The following is a 16,226-nucleotide window of genomic DNA, read 5'->3' on the forward strand; positions in this document are numbered from 1 at the left end:
TCCCTGAGTGCCCTTGACGATAAAAACCATGACTGGGCAGTTGTATGGGGTGATGAAGAGAGACTGGGTTTTATAATCTGACTTGAGTTTATGTCTCTATTTCACCCATTACCTATTATTTGTGTAACCATCCAAACCAAACCTGCTGCCATTGAGTTGATTCTGACTCATAGCGACCCTATAGGACAAAGTAGAACTGCCCCCATAGGGTTTTCAAGGCTGTAATCTTTATGGAAGCAGACTGCCATATCTTTTTCCTGCAGAGTGGCTGGTAGGTTCAAAGTGCTGACCTTTTGGCTAGAAGCCAAGTGCTTTAATCACTACACTAGCAGGGATCCTTTTGTGTAACCATAGGGAAGTTTATTCATCTCTAAAATACTCTTTTAAGAACTGTGAGGATTTAGTCACTAAGTCAACAAATATATGTTAAGGTCCTATTATGTGCTGGATATTAGCCACAGGGCGAACAAACTTGCATGATCCTTTGCCTTGTAGAAGTGAGCTTTAGTGGGGAGGTAGACATTCAACACATAAACACAGAAATAAACTAATTATGGTAATTTCGGTGAAGAAGATTAGGGTGGTGTCTTAGTCATGTAGTGCTGCCATAACAGAAGTACCACAAGTGGATGGCTTTAACAAAGAGAAATTTATTTTCTCACAGTCTAGTAGGTTATGAGTCCAAATTCAGGGTGTCGGCTCCAGGCAAAGGCTTTCTCTCTCTGTCGGCTCTGGAGGAAGGTCCTTGTCCTCAATCTTCCCATGGTCGAGGAGCTTCTCAGGCGCAGGGTCCCCGTGTCCAAAGGATGTGCTCTGCTCCTGGTACTGCTTTCTTGGTGGTAGGAGGCCCCCAACTCTCTGCTTGCTTCCCTTTCCTTTTATCTCTTGCGAGAGAAAACGTTGTGCAGACCACACCCCAGGGAAACTCTCTTTACCTTGAATCAGGGAGGTGACCTGAGTAAGGGTGGTGTTACAATTCCACCCTAATCCTTTTAAACATAAAATTACAATCACAAAATGAAGGACAACCACAGAACACTGGGAATCATGGCCCAGCCAAATTGATAAATATTTTGCGGGGACACAATTCAGTCCATTACAGGTGGTAAATAAGAGAATAACAGAGGGCTTAATTTAGACTGAAGGGGCAAGGAAAGCTTCTTTGAAGACACTCCTCTCCTGTCCGCATGGTTAGGTTCTGAGGACTAGGTTGTTGTGCAAAAAATGGAGGATGACTACATCAGATCACAAATGAAGGGTGACTACATCATTACAAAACTGCCAAATTATTACATAACTGCCAAACCATTGAGAATCATGGCCCAGCCAAATTGACACATAACCTTAACTGTCACACCCAGCTTTACTATCATCTTGTAGCTTGGCATTCATTATTGCCAGATGTAAATCGTTAATGTGCAAAATAGTCAGATAGTAGATTTTTTTATCATTGTCATAAATGCAAAATGGATAATTACATAGTCTGTAAGTGAGGAATAGGTGTATGTGATATTTATGTTGGAATTTGAAGACTGAGTAGGAGTTAGCCTCATAGGGATGGGTAATAGTGTTCTGAGTCAGTGGAACAAATTTGCAAAGACCCTGAATCAGGAAAGGGATTACTAGTATGCTGGAAGAATTAAAAGAAAAGCCAGTGTGGTTGGAGGGCAGTGATGGAGGGAGGGTAGGGGCCTTGTCTGTTGTCTGTTTTTAGGTCAAAGTTAAGGATTTTGTATTTTTTCTTAAGTAAAATGGGAAACCCAGGGAAGATTTTTCAGTGGAGAGTGACATGATCCAATCTGTGTTTTAAAAGGATCTCTTTGTGTAGAAATGGATTGGAGGCAGACAAGAGGGGAAGCATTTGAGAGCTAATAGTTTGCAGTAGAATGGGGGTGTCTTGTGCAGATGGAAGAGAAATAGATTCAAAAGATATTTATGAAATAACATTGACAGACACATGGGAGGGCCAGTATTTGAGTATCGAGGTCAAAGAAGGCTCCTAGTTTTCTCGTTTGGGTAGATAACGGTGCTATAGATAGATGTGGAGAACCTGGGGAGTGTGGATTTGGCAGTCAAGATCAGGAGTTCAGTTTTGGCCAGGTGAGCCGTGAGATGTCAAGTGGTCCATTGGCTTTACGACATAACATGTAAAGTGGGACATGCTAGTACTCAGTATTACTTTCTATTCTCTTAGAGGGGACTGTGACCCTTCATGATTGGTTCTGGAGGAGGATGAATGTTCTCAACCAGCGACCAGAAACAATCAGATACAAGTGTTGGCCCAGACTCAGTTTCTGCTAAGAACAGGGTGGCACAACTTGCATTTGGGTCCTAAACGGACCTATTTTTTTTTTTTTTTTAAGTTGTAGAGGACATGGAAGGGTTGAGATCCACAGGTGCCATTAGGGAGTAATCATTAGTAACGTATGCTGCCAACTGTTTAACTGTGAGCAGTATTTTCTTAGTGTCCCTAATAAGAACCTTAAAGTAAAATTATGATTCTACCATTTACTGACTGTTACCTTGGATAAGTTAGTTAAAGTTTCAGCCACATTTAACTAATCTGTAAAATGAGGATAATAATACTAATCTTTAGGGTTGTTGGGAGGATTTAATGAGGTAATGTGTGTAACTTGCTTAGCGCTGTGCCTGGCATGTTGGAAGAACTCAATAAATAGAAGCTTTGATAAGATAGTTTCTGTATTTAGGCCAGTGCAGATTAAAAGATACCACTGTGTGCTTCTAATTATAGGAAGACAATTCTGGAGACTCTAGAATCACTAATTAAAAATAGCCAAATAAAATAATTTGAACATTGGGTGGTTTATTTATTGGTGTGTGTGTGTGTGTATGTGTGTGTGTGCATTTTATTCAGCCTGGCCACGGCTTCTAATTAAAAAAAATTGATTTAAGAAAGAGGATGGCTTTGAGAAGACTCATGCATCAGACTGTGTTGATAACCACCAGAACAACAACAAAAAAAAGTAACAACAGTAACAAGGTTTAACTGGAAGACTTGAGGAAAGAGACTGTGGGTAGCAACAGAAGACAAATATCCAGGAAGGGAAGCATCTGTGTCTTAGATGTCATGCTATTCAGACACACCAGATAAGAAAGACAAAGCCCTTAGAAGGATTGTGAAGTGTGGGGAATTAATTGAGGATTTATGACTTGGTAGCCAACTTAGATGTTGAGGTGAGTTTTTTAAAATGATGATAACCAGCTGGGGTGATGGAAGTGTTCTAAAATTGGATTATAGTCATGATTGCACAACTGTGTAAATGTACTGAAGGTCATTGAACTGTATACTTAACAATAGATTAATTTTATGGTATGTAAATTCTATCTCAATAAAACTCTTTAAAGACAGGCAAATTGGTGACTAGCAAACCCATCCTGATTAATATGCTTTCTGATTGGTTAAGAAGGGGCATTGCATGCCACTATATGTTCATTCCTTTATTCATTCACTCATTCGTTTACCTGCCCTTATTTCTTCCTGTCCATATGTCCATCTGTCTATAAGCCATCCATCCATCTAACTATCCTGTGAGAGAAGCCTTTGTTCGAAAGAAAATGAATCAGACTCTGACTTCAAGAAGTTGGAGTGACTCAAATTAAGATTTTTTGTTAAGATTTGGAACACCTAGCAGAAAAAGAAATATATATATTGGGAATGAGGAAGAATCTAAATTGTAGTTTGTTGGAATCTATATATGCAAAAAGGATATATTCTTAATCCTTAGGACCATAGGAAACTCAGTAATTTGTTATTCTTGGGAGGACAGTGCGATAGCACAGCGATTAAAAACTCTGGCCTCAGTCAGGCCTGGGTTTGAGTTCTGGCTCTGTGTACTTTACACAAGTACACTAACTTCTCCAAGCTTCAGTTGCCTCATTTGTGAAATGGGAATGGTAGTAGAAGGCTCATAGAATTGTTAATAGAATTAAATGAAATAATGCACGTAAAACACTTAGTCGAATACCTAGCATATAGTGTACTTGATGAGTGTTAATATTGCTTATTACACCTGTGTCACATAATTCGAGGTCACTCAGGTTTCTCAAGTTTTCCCCACGTTTCTGCTCACTATGAACTCAATGAGCTGGAATTGACCCTTTGGCAATGGGTTTATGGATTATGAGCTCAAGGGCAAGTTCTGCATCATCTGGATGTGATCTCTCCTTCCCTAAATCACTATGACAATTTGTCCTGCTCACATCTCACTTAACACAGATTGCCTTGTATTTGAGGCTATTCATGCATATGGCTTATCTCTTCTCATAGTTTATAATTTCCCTGGGGGTGAAGAATATATCTTAAACATCTTTACATTGCCCTTAGAAACTTGCAAGGCACTGCCTTGCCCGTGGTGGCCCATGCAGCAGGTGCCCCATAAATATTGAGTGAATGATTATTCATTCACATGTGCAGAGAGACAAGCAGACACTGAATAAATATTGTTTGAATGAAGTTCTGCATTAATTAAAAGAAGACATGATTTTGGCACAATGGCTGGACTCAACCAAAGTGGGTTTGACATCAAGGCCAGTTTATCCCACCAACCCTTCACTGTCCTTGAAGTACAATTTACTCAACTCCCTGCATTGTGAGTTGCCGTAGCACATGCCTGATAGAGAGATATGCATTGAGAAATCAGCAGTGGTTGTGGGGCTTTGTTCAGGCTGTCAAATGCACGTGGAAGGAAAAGGACAATTGCAGTCTCCTGGAAAGAAAGAGAGGAAAGCAGACAAAAAATACGTGTAATAAAGAATGCACATATGACATTGAGTTAAGCTTCATAATGAAAGTGAATGTGACTACTTACTTACCGAGCAATTCTGACACGGAGAGTGAAGTCCAGGCATTTTCTCTGGCAGATAGAGCTGTGATTCCTAAAAATTGTATCTTTAATAGCAAAAACATCAAGTACTTTTAGTTGTAATGGGTATTGTAAGCCTTTCAAGCCCCTGTGGAAGTGTTCTAAGTGGGCAGAGGTTTTATATCTCCAAGTTAAATTCTTGTTTTGATTTCGACTGGGGGCATCACCAGTTAACAGGTATAGGGAGTGAGACTGGGTATGATACGTGTGCTCACCCAGGGTTATGGATCTACTGTTTAATGGCTGGAGGAGTGGCTACATCTTTTGCTTTTTACAGCTAGCTTTTGCTATCTGAAAGAATATGTGATGTAATGAAGAGTATATGCGCACTGTAGTTAGCCAGACCTTATATAGAATCCATTTATTAGTTATATGTTAGTGAGTTTGAACTTTTCTTACCTTGAAAAGGATGACAATGACCTATTGACTTGTTTTGAATTTTAGTCATCATCGTTGTTGTCATTGCTGTTGTTATCATTATTGTCATAATTATCATAGTGGCTAACATTTTAACATCTAACATCTTAGTATGTATCAGAAATTGTTCCAGGTGCTTTTATGTGGATTATCCCATTTAGTTTTCTCAATAACGTATTTTAGAATAAGGTATATACTATTATGTTCATTTCAAACGTCTAGTGTAAGTGGGTAGTGTAATGCCAGGCGTATTTTAGGAGCTTTCATTTTATTATTATTATCATGTAATAATAATTATTGTCACTATTTCCTAGCCCAAATATGCCTAAATACCTTTGATTGAAAATTATATTTCAAAGAAAAATGTTCTGGAATGTCATCATTGAAAAGAATTGAACTTCAGTTTATTGAGTTCAGCAATTCCCATATTTTCTAAGCGAGAAACTGTTGTTCACATGATCAATATGTCAAAAAGATAAAGTAGAGCTATTTGAAGCAGAATTGGGAGACTTGAGCCCTACCTAACAATCAAGTGTGCCCAGGGCTCTGAGGAACATAGTTTAAAAATCACTGATGTTGTCCATTCCTGATATGTATATTAAGTGATTTATACTGTTTGTTAGCTGCAAACCTTTAATTAGGAATTAGATCTCCTGACTCCCAGATCCAATGTTTTCTATGACACTACAGTATGTGATGCAGAGCATAATTATTATTAATTAAATGTACTGATTTAAAGATGATGAAGCACCTTCATATAACTTACCATATTTGAACTTGACAACTTTACCAACTCCTCCTAGTTCACATAAAAAATGACTTATATTAAAGACTTTTTTAAAAGTTTAGTAGAACTGGCAGTGTAGTAAGGGGAAAAAAAATCAAGAGATCAGAAATATTGAAAAGAGGCAATTCCGCTGACAGAAGCTAGCACTGGAGTTGGAATTTGCCTTGAGGACAATTTCTAGTCCCTGGTGGTTTAAAATCTGGCTTTATGAATAATGTGTAAGTGGATAGGAGACAAAGCCTAGGGCTTGTAGGAGATTCATAAATTAAAAACTTTGAATGGTGAATCCTTCAGCAGGTGAGCTAGGAAGAATTTACTCTGTAAAAGGAGATTTACCTGTCAGTCTTGACTCTAGGTGGAGGTCTGGAGGAGAAAATCCTTCCATGGAATTCCTTGACTACAAGTTTGCAATCTTGACTGCTTAGGGCCAGATTTTCTTCTACTGTGTGGCTTAATACTCATGCCCCAAAGCAAAAAATGTAGTTCAAAGTTGACTTGGGTTGATAGTTCCCTCAGACACCTGACAGAAGGAAACATAAATCCTCCTTTAAGAAATGTAATTTTTAAAACACAAGTCTCAAATAATTTCCACAGATTAAATTCCAAAACATATGAGCTCATACATAAAAGAACTACTTAAAACAGAAGAAAATAACCCAGCTTGCATGATGCTCAGCATAAAAAGCTAACTACGGAATCTAAAATACAAAGAGTGAACATATTGGAATTATCAGTATAAAATATGCATATGTGATATGTTTAAAGAAATAGGAAATTAAGGAATGAAGGAATAAGAGACTATCAAACTTGACCAAGCATATTAAAAAAAAAAGAATCAAATAGAATTCCACAAAATAAAAATATAAGTAAAATTTTTAAAAAGTGTAGATGACAAACAGCCTTTAAAACACAGCTGAGGAGAGAATTAGTAAACTGAAAGATATATTTGAAAGTTACTCAGAATTCAGCACAAAGGAGAAAGAAATGGATGATATGAAAGTGAATCAAAGCCATAAGGAAGAAAGCTCGAGAAGAAACCAAACCAAACCAAACCCAATGCCATCTAGTTGATTCTGACTCATAGCAACCCTTGCAGGACAGAGTAGAACTGTCCCATAAGGTTTCCAAAGCTGTAAATCTTTATGGAAGCAGATTGCCATATCTTTCTCCTGCAAAGTGGCTGATGAGTTCAAACCACTGACCTTTTAGTTAGCAGCTGAATGCTTAACCACCGTGCCACCAGGGTTCCTTTGAAAAGAAACAACACATATCTAAATAGAATACCTGAGGAGAAAAATAAAGAGAATGGTGAAGAGAGAATGTTCAAAAAGATAATACTGAGAATTTACCAAACTGATGAAAGGCACCAATATTTAGATTCAGGAATTCCAAGGAATCTTAGGAACAATAAATAAAAAGAAATCCACACCTAGACACCTTGGATTGGAACTGAAGAACATCAAGCAAAACAGAACACACAAAGAACAATAACAACAGATGAAAAAGGTCTTACAGTCAGCCACAGAGAAAGGACAGGTCACATACAAAAGAATGACTGTTAGATAAACAGCTGACTTCTAAACAGCATTAATATAAGTCAGAAAACAATGGAAAGACATTTCCAAAGTGTTGAAAGAAAATAATTCTATACCCAGTGAAAGTATTTTTCTAGTATAAGTATGGTATAAAGACATATTTGGACAAATTAAAATTAAGCACAGTCACTACCAACAGATCCTCACTAAAGGAACTTATAAAGGATGCTTTATGAAGAAAAAAAAAAAAAATTATCCTGGAAGGAATGTTTGAGACGCAAGAAGGAATGGAGAAAGTGTTTAAATGGGGGGAAAAATACATATATATATATCCCAGGAAACATGTTCAAGAATGTATCTAGCAGCATTGTTTGTAATCTGAAACCTGCAAATATCTCAACTGTCCATCAGTAGTATAATGGATAAAATAAATTTTTGTATATTAATATGATGAATTATTACACAGCATTGACAAATAAATGAACTAGAGCTATAGGCATTAACATAGATGAATAACAAAAAAAAACATACCACAGAAGAAACATGTAGTCTGATCTCACTTATGTCATCAGGCAGATGTAGTCCAGGGATAATGATAATATTCTGGTTGTGTTAACTATATTACTATTATGTAAACCATATATGTCCATTTTATATACTCTTTTCTATGTATGATAAGTTGTAAAATAAAATAATTAAAAGGAGGCTGGTTGTGCAAGAAGCCTGTAGGAAGAGAATCCAGGATCAGCATGGGCAAAAGTCTTCAGGTATGACCAATCTGAGCAGTTTTGAGTATCAGGGAAAAAAAAAGTCATTTAAGTTTGAAATGATTCAGAGTTTCCTATTCCTAGCCACTCAACCTCTACTCAGCTTATCTTTGCATATTGCTAAGGTATGTTTGCATATATAGTAACATATAGTAACAATGCTGCATGTTTTATTATTTGGGCATCTTTCCTCATTTTCTAATGTTAATTTGTATTTGCTTTTTTTAGGTCATAACTTTTGTGCAGAAGGGCCTAAATGTGGTGAAAACTCAGAGTGCAAAAACTGGAATACAAAAGCTACTTGTGAGTGCAAGAATGGTTATATATCTGTCCAGGGAGACTCTGCCTACTGTGAAGGTTAGTAAGCGATTTAATGAAGTCAGTTGTGAATAACTGGATGAGAAATGTGTTCCTGGTAGATGTCATTGAAGAGTAAAAGCCATCATTTGGCTCTGGGGATTCTATGGTAAGTCATGGTCCTATAAGAAATCGTATCAACCCACCAGGGGTTCTCCATTCTCCTGGTTTATCCAGGCTGCTTTGTAGCATGAGAAAGCAAGACTTTTGAAGGTAGTCATGAAATACAGCAAGGCAACCAAAGCAACTGGGCCATAGCAAATCCCATACTCTGCTGTCATTTTATATAACAATCACCAGCAAAACCATAAATATATCATTTGATGTATTATTGGAGGAGAGGGTCATCTCCAAGCTCAATTAAATGTTATATGGTAGTACCTTTTTTAGAAGGTCACTTTGATACCAGCTTATACCAAGTGTCTTCTTCTTCACTTGCCAAGGCCAGAATTTTTGTCATTTCAATTGCATTTCTTAATGACTGATTCATGTGCGGCCAATCTCTAATGTCACCTTGAAGTCACAAAGTTTACACACAGATTCATAACTTTGGTACATGGGCCTATGCCATTATAGTGGGTTGGTGCCCTCAAGCATCATTAATCCCCATTTCCACTCTACAGAGCAGAACAGATCCTCTGTCTTATGCAAACACCTCTTTCCAAGCTCAACTCCATCTACTTGAGTAGTGGGCACTGTACACCCTGTCTGTTCAGCATGCCAGGACATAGTGGGTTAGCTCCTTCCTCTACTCTCCCCCTTATGTTAATATTAGACTTCTGACCCTGGTCTATGTGAATAGCATCATGATATAGGAGCCTAGCTGCTCACTAGCTTCCTCCTGTAAGCTTAGAGAAGTTCTAATAGGCAAAGTGGCGGCTGGGCTGTGTGTCTCTGTTTGACCTGTTTGTACCTAATAATTTCTCTCATCTTCATTAAGCACGAGTGTCTGTGTTAATCAGGAACATGGATGTCTTGAATAGAATGAATGAGCATAGTATTGGTCAAGCCCATGTAGTTTGGTTCACAACTGGGTCAGTTGTTCTCAAGGTAAAAAGCAATATTAATTGATGATTATATCGGGAAATTTATTTTCATTTTTTCATCATTGCCCGTATCTGCTGTTTCATACTGTTTACCCCTGGTTAATTTTTTGGATTGGACTAAAAACTTCCTTCAGTTGTTCAGGTAATGTACCTTAATCACCTCTAGTCATCAGTACCTGGTAAGTGGCCTTTATTTTCTACAATTTTTTTCTGGAAGATTTTTTCCATTACTAACTTCATTCTCATCAGCAATATAGTATAACTAATGAGTTTTTTCTTTCTCCACCCTTTGTCTTTTGATTTTTTTCTTTGCTGACCTTTATAGATTTGAATTTGATTATGGAAACATGCCTCTTTGGTTGTGAACCTTTTTCATCTATCCTTTAGTATCATCTTACTTATTTGTCTATTTTTGGGAAAGGGACTATACTTTATGCTAATATTTGTTTTTTAGGTCTTACCTTGTGCTATTTCCTGTTTTTATCAGAAAATCAATATAACTAAAAAAATTAAAACTCAACAGTCTCATCTCCATTCACCATATAGTAAAATCCTACCTACTAAGCCATATGATGATTTAAAAATTTTACATTCTTACCTTTCTTCTATATGTTGGAACAGACTGAAAAACTATCAAAATGATAGAAGGAACCCTAAAACAATCTGAATCCCGATTTCATCACTGGAAAACCTTTTAATTTTCCCTTGGAACCAGTAAGCTCACCATTCCTGACCCCCCCTTAACAATTTTTTTTTTTAATTGTACTTTAAGTGAAAGTTTCTAGAGCAAATTAGATTCCAGTTCGATAGTTCGTGTATAAAGTGTTTCATGGCCTTGGCTTCATTCCCCGTGATATGTTAGCCCTTTCCCCATGTCTGCCCTGGGTTCCTGTTTCCTTTTGTACTGAGTTTCTACCCCTTCCTGCCTTCTCATCTTTGCTCTTGAGCAAATATTGCCCTTTTGATCTAGCATAATTGATTGTTCTAAGGAGCACATTCCTCGGATGTTATTGTTTATTTTATGGGCTTGTCTATTGTTTGGCTGGAAGGTGATCTCTGGGAATGGCTTTAGTTCCAGGTCAGAAGGGTGTCTTAGGGCCATAGTCTCAGGGTTCCTCCAGTCTCTGTCAGACCAGTAAGTCTGATCTTTTTTGTGAATTTGATTTTTTGTTGTACATTTTTTCCCTGTCTGTCTGGGACCCTCTGTTGTGATCCCAGTCAGAGTGGTTAGTAATGGTAGCTGGGAGCCATCTAGTTCTTCTGTTCTTGGGGTTGTGTAGGCAGTGGTTCATGTTGTTTATTAATCTTTTGAAGTGATTGCTCCCTTGAGCCTTTGGTTTTCTTCACTCTTCTTTGCTCCAGATGGAAAGAGACCAATAGTTGTATCTTAGATGGTCGCTTTCAAGCTTTTAAGACCCCACATGCTACTTACCAAGGTAGGATGCAGAACATTGTCTTCATGAGTTATGTTGTGCCAGTTAATGTAAATGTCCCCCAAATCTATGGTCCTTTGCCTTCAAGCCTAGGAACTTTATCCTACTAGGTGTTTGGTTAAGTCTAAGACATTTCCCCTGACTGTGCCCCTTGTGTGCTCTATTGTCCATATTAATATATAAGGAGCACCTATAGTCATGCATGTAGAAATACCTACTGCCAAACCCATATCTCCTGGTGGGTGTGCTGCCTTACATCCTCCCACACCTCTTGGCATAGCTACCTATGTGTCCGTTTGTAAACTATTTGTTAATACTATTGTTGCAGGATTGTCTATGTTAGAGTAGTTACCATACCAAAACAAACAAACAAACAAATAAACAAACAAACAAACAAACCCATTGCCATGGAGTTGATTCCAACTCATAGTGACCCTATAGGACAGAAAAGAACTGCCCCATAGAGTTTCCAAGGAGCACCTGGTGGATTCGAACTGCCAATCCTTTGGTTAGCAGCCGTAGCTCTTCAGCACTAGGTTTCCATAGTTACTGTAGTTACCCTTTATTCTTGAGTTCCACTGAGTTTCCTCTCTTGTCTTGGTCATGTTATGCTGACTTCTCCCATGTTGTGTATTGCCTTTCCCTTCACTAATATTAGCACGTGTCTTCTATCTATTTGGTAATTTTCCCTCCTTCATTCCTCCTTGATAACCATCAAAGATTGGTTTTTTTCTTCTTTTTCCTGTGTGTAAACCTTTTGCTGTTACTTTATAATAGTATCTGTCCTTTTGTGATTGACTTATTTCACTCAGCATAATGTCCTCCAAATTCATCCATGTTGTGAGATGTTTCATGGCCCCCTTAACTATTCAGATCTGGCAAAATCTAGGAGAAAACTATTGATGCTAATGCTGTTTGGGACTTGATTCTCTCTGTATTGATACAGTTTTTTATTATATAGAGTCAGTTCCATGAGGAGCCATCTGTGATAGTAAACCTGCCCTTTCTCAGTGAGACCTTGTTTTGTTATTATGTTGAGTGATTTTCTTGGACATACTCCTGGTCAATTCACTATATGCACCTGGCCTTCGGCTAGAATGCTTTGTGGTACCACTCTAGGAAGTGGTGATATACTTGGGCTTTAGTCTTTTCTTTGTCTATCTTGGAGACTTTCCATAAGAGCATGGAGGGAAAGATGGCACTTAAGGAGAAATGGCTAAACACTGGAGTCCATCTAAGATATTAGAACAGAGCTCAGGAGTCAGGTAAGAGTCAAATACTGGTTTGAGGGGCAAAAAGAACCAAGTAGAGTGAATAACAACATTTAGAGAGGTAGCATTTTATCCTGCTCTGCCATTGTCTGTATGTTGGACTTTGGTCCTTGAACTTCTCTCAATGCCTGAGAAAGGGGATGGCTGTCACTGGCTTGGGCTAACTGTGCTTATACACTAGAGATGGAGGGAGAGTTTGCCTTCCTTGAGACCAAATGATTTTTGTCCTTTTCCTGAACCAAATAGCGGGGCAGTAGCAGAAAGAGGGTAGAGGTGGTTTTGGGGTGGGCAAAAAACTATGTTTATCCCATTCTTTTATGGTTAAATTTAGCTTGTGGCCATTTCTTTAGCTTGGTCCTAAGAGTTGGTCTCTCAGTTAGTCTGATAGACAAGCTAAGAGGTGCCAAGTGGCCACCTGGGTCCCAGAGACTCTCAGAGGCTGGGCTTATTGTCTTAGTGTAGCCAGGGAGATCTATGAACTGCTGCAGGCAAGTTATTTTTTTACCCTGAGTAAATGGAGTGAAAATGACCCATATTGTAACAACCACTATGAACAAGACTGGCTTGCAGATTAAAACAAAATGTTACACACATTGTCCAGGCTATCTTGAAAAGCCTATTCAGACTTTCAGTGGAAAAAGAAGTACAAAAGGCTTTCAATTTTCTTAACTTCCTTGGGTAGTAGCAGAGATATGATGTATTAAGGACTCCTTCTGCTGTGCAGAGATTGCCATAGAAACTGCCATAGAGAAGATATCGGGACTCTTAGCCAATCAATAGAATATAATAAGACCCTTTGTCAACTATGATACAATTCACGGGAGGTATTTCATTTTACCTCCTCTGACTCAAGCAGGAACGTTCCCCATTTTGAAAACTGCTTTAGTTGGATTTTAGTGTTTTATGAATCTAGTAGCAGTTTGCTGAGGCTTTTCTCCTCTGTGACGATATTTCTGACAGGTTAGTCTTAAAGTAGTTTCTGATATATTAGTTTAAGTTAAAAGTAGTGTCTGAGGACAGTATGGCAATTGGGGTCATACTCACTATCTCACTGTTTGAGTTTGGAGCCCACATGGTTAAGAGTCTCAGAAACTTTTTTTCCCCCTGTAGTAAAAAGTTATTTAGAAAAACAAAGGGCAAAGGGATGTCATATGCATTATGTGGTCTTCCTGGTGTTGAAAGGACTGCAATTAGTATTGAATAATCATACCTCCTACTTTCTGAGTATTCTGAATTTTTTAAATTTGTTAGAGTAAAATTTATATATATTTTACTTTCTGAGCTTTACAATAAATCTGTGATGAAAGTGGCACGACTGGTCACAGTATCTCCATTTTATAAGTGTGGACATGAAGACTCAGAGAAAAAACTGACTTCTACCCCAGGGCTTTATGCCCTATCTCATGCTGTCCCCCACATCCCTGTTCCAATGTTTCAGGGCGGGACTCTGCTTTTATGTGTGTCATTTTACTTAACCTTACTGCACCTGTGTGTTAGGTTCAAAATATTTGCTATGTCCTCATCCCACTGATGCCAGGTTTGGACATCAAACTTGCTTTGGCCAACAAAACGCAAGTGGAAGTGACCTGTGCAATTTCAGAATAGAAGCTCTAAGAGAAATCGCAGGGTTCTACCACATTCTCTTTTCTCTCTGACACAAAGACACAAAACTGGCAATGTACCAGATAGGGGCTGTTCCTTCAGCTGAGGTCCTGGAACGAAGATGACATGGAGCAGTGTGAAAGTTGACAGGCAACGAACCAGGTAGCCTGTGGCAGCTTATGGATCACTGAACTTTGGAGGGCTTGTTACATAAGAATAACTTAGCCTAAGCCTACTGCTATACGTCCTTGAATTAGCTGACCCAAATTCTTTTGGATTCAGAAGGACACCTCCAGCTCAGTCCTTACAGACGGAAAGTGATTTTAGTAGAGCAAGCACTGAGAGTTACAGTAGTCTGCTCTGGCCCTACTGTCAGGCTATAGATTTCTTGCTGACCACAAGTTGCAAGTTAGGGTTTTGTAATGGCCAAATCCAACATGATAAATTGGATTTCTCATTTAGGATGATGAGACAATGCATGCCAAAAACCTAGCAAATTGTCTGGCATTCACGAAACATTTAATGAATCACATTCATTATTATGGTTATTATCATTATTATTATTAATTTATATCATTAATATAAATAGTATGGGGATAATTCTTGTAATTGGAGAAGTGTGTACTCTTTGAGGCCAATACTTTGAGAGCATGTGGGCTCCCATGTCTACATCTTTTGGGAGAGCTGGCAAATAGCAGGGGAAAATGTTCTTATATGGAAGGACCAGGTTTTATCAGTTTTTCCAGGGGCAGGTTATTGGCAGGGAGGCAACAGGTATGATAATGCATAACCATCAACTAATTTGTTCCTGAGAAAAAATGAGTGGAGCCGTATTCAAGGAAATGTCTTTTTTTTATATTTATGAACTCTGTTGGTATGAATTTAATTATTTCATATAACAAAACTACTGAAATGCCTGGAACACAGCAGCAACTGGTTAGCAAGGTGATTTATAACTTCTTTTGCCGGACTACAGGCGATGACAAAGGGTTTGGCCCTCTGGGTGTTAAGAGGTTGCGGAAGACGCAGAGAGATCAGAATTCAGACAGAAAGCAGCTCTCAGAATAGCTAAGGGGGTAGACACTGACTGAATGCAGAGGCTAGGGTGAGCACTTCCATAGAAACACACTCTGCAAATTCTTCAGAGATGCGTGGGAAAATGGGCTAGTGTGCCTAATTACATTTCTAATTATCCAAGGATTAATCAGGTAACTCTTGCTGTTTTGAATTTTTACAAGATACGTGCACATCATGATCCAGGTTTCCCAGTCTGTGTTCAGATCTGGGCTTCTGCTTTGGACAGCACAGGGATCAAAAGCTTCCTCTGATTGTTCACTGTTGGAAAGACCCAAAGGAGCCTGGGTGAAACAAGCAGTTTATACAGTTGGCTTCTAACTGAGAGGTTGACGGACAGAGCACACCCAGTGACTCTGTGGAAGGAATTCCTGGCAATTTGCTTCTATAAAGATTTCAGCCGCGAGAACTCTATGGAGCAGCTCTACTCTGTAATACATGGGGCCACCCTGTGTCGGGGCCAACCCGATGGCAGCTAATAACAGCAGCAAAACCTTAGCTCTTACCTCTGCTCCTGTTATATTTTCAAGGATTTGGGATACTTGAGATAAGAATATCTTGAGTATTACTACTACTACCTTTTTTTTTTTTTTCCTGTTTAGCCTGGTAACTAAGGAAGAGGTTTGGTACCCAGGTATCCATCAGCATTCCTTTCAAAGACACAGAGAGATCTCTAGTCTTTGCTTTGTTCATAATAGCCCATAGGCCACCTTCCTCCTTGCACAGATGTAGCCTTCTTCCTGGACCTGGCCTTTTCTGTCTCTGTGTCTTTATTTCCAAGTATACTTCGCAAAAGCATCTGCTCCTTCTCTCCCATCCACTTATCCTCTTGACTCTTCTTAACACCCTTAACTTTCTACTTGGAGTTATTTTGGATAAAGCCCAGACTGCACATTCTGCTTATTTCAGTTGGATCAGACTCTCAGTAATGCTGGCTGGTAAGCACCAGTCTGGGTCATCAGGGTTAATTGCTTAGCTCTGTGCTTAGGAGGGAAGCACTATCAAAGCAACTGGGGCCATGGCCAGAACTGGAGGTTAAAGTAGTGCCGGCTTA

General features: G+C 38.7%; 1 protein-coding gene across 3 annotated transcripts in view; it reads left to right on the top strand.

Moving 5' to 3' along the window:
* Nucleotides 1–16,226, top strand: part of NELL1 (neural EGFL like 1) — an 851,548-nt gene that overhangs the window by 220,977 nt on the left and 614,345 nt on the right. For all 3 annotated transcript variants that reach the window (XM_049890717.1, XM_049890719.1, XM_049890718.1), the window contains one exon: nucleotides 8,618–8,746. In XM_049890717.1, the coding sequence (XP_049746674.1) occupies nucleotides 8,618–8,746 (129 nt within the window). The remainder of the gene's footprint in view (nucleotides 1–8,617; nucleotides 8,747–16,226) is intronic.

The sequence above is a fragment of the Elephas maximus genome, chromosome 7 (genome assembly GCF_024166365.1).
Source record: "Elephas maximus indicus isolate mEleMax1 chromosome 7, mEleMax1 primary haplotype, whole genome shotgun sequence".
In the NCBI taxonomy this organism is placed as follows: Eukaryota; Metazoa; Chordata; class Mammalia; order Proboscidea; family Elephantidae; genus Elephas; species Elephas maximus.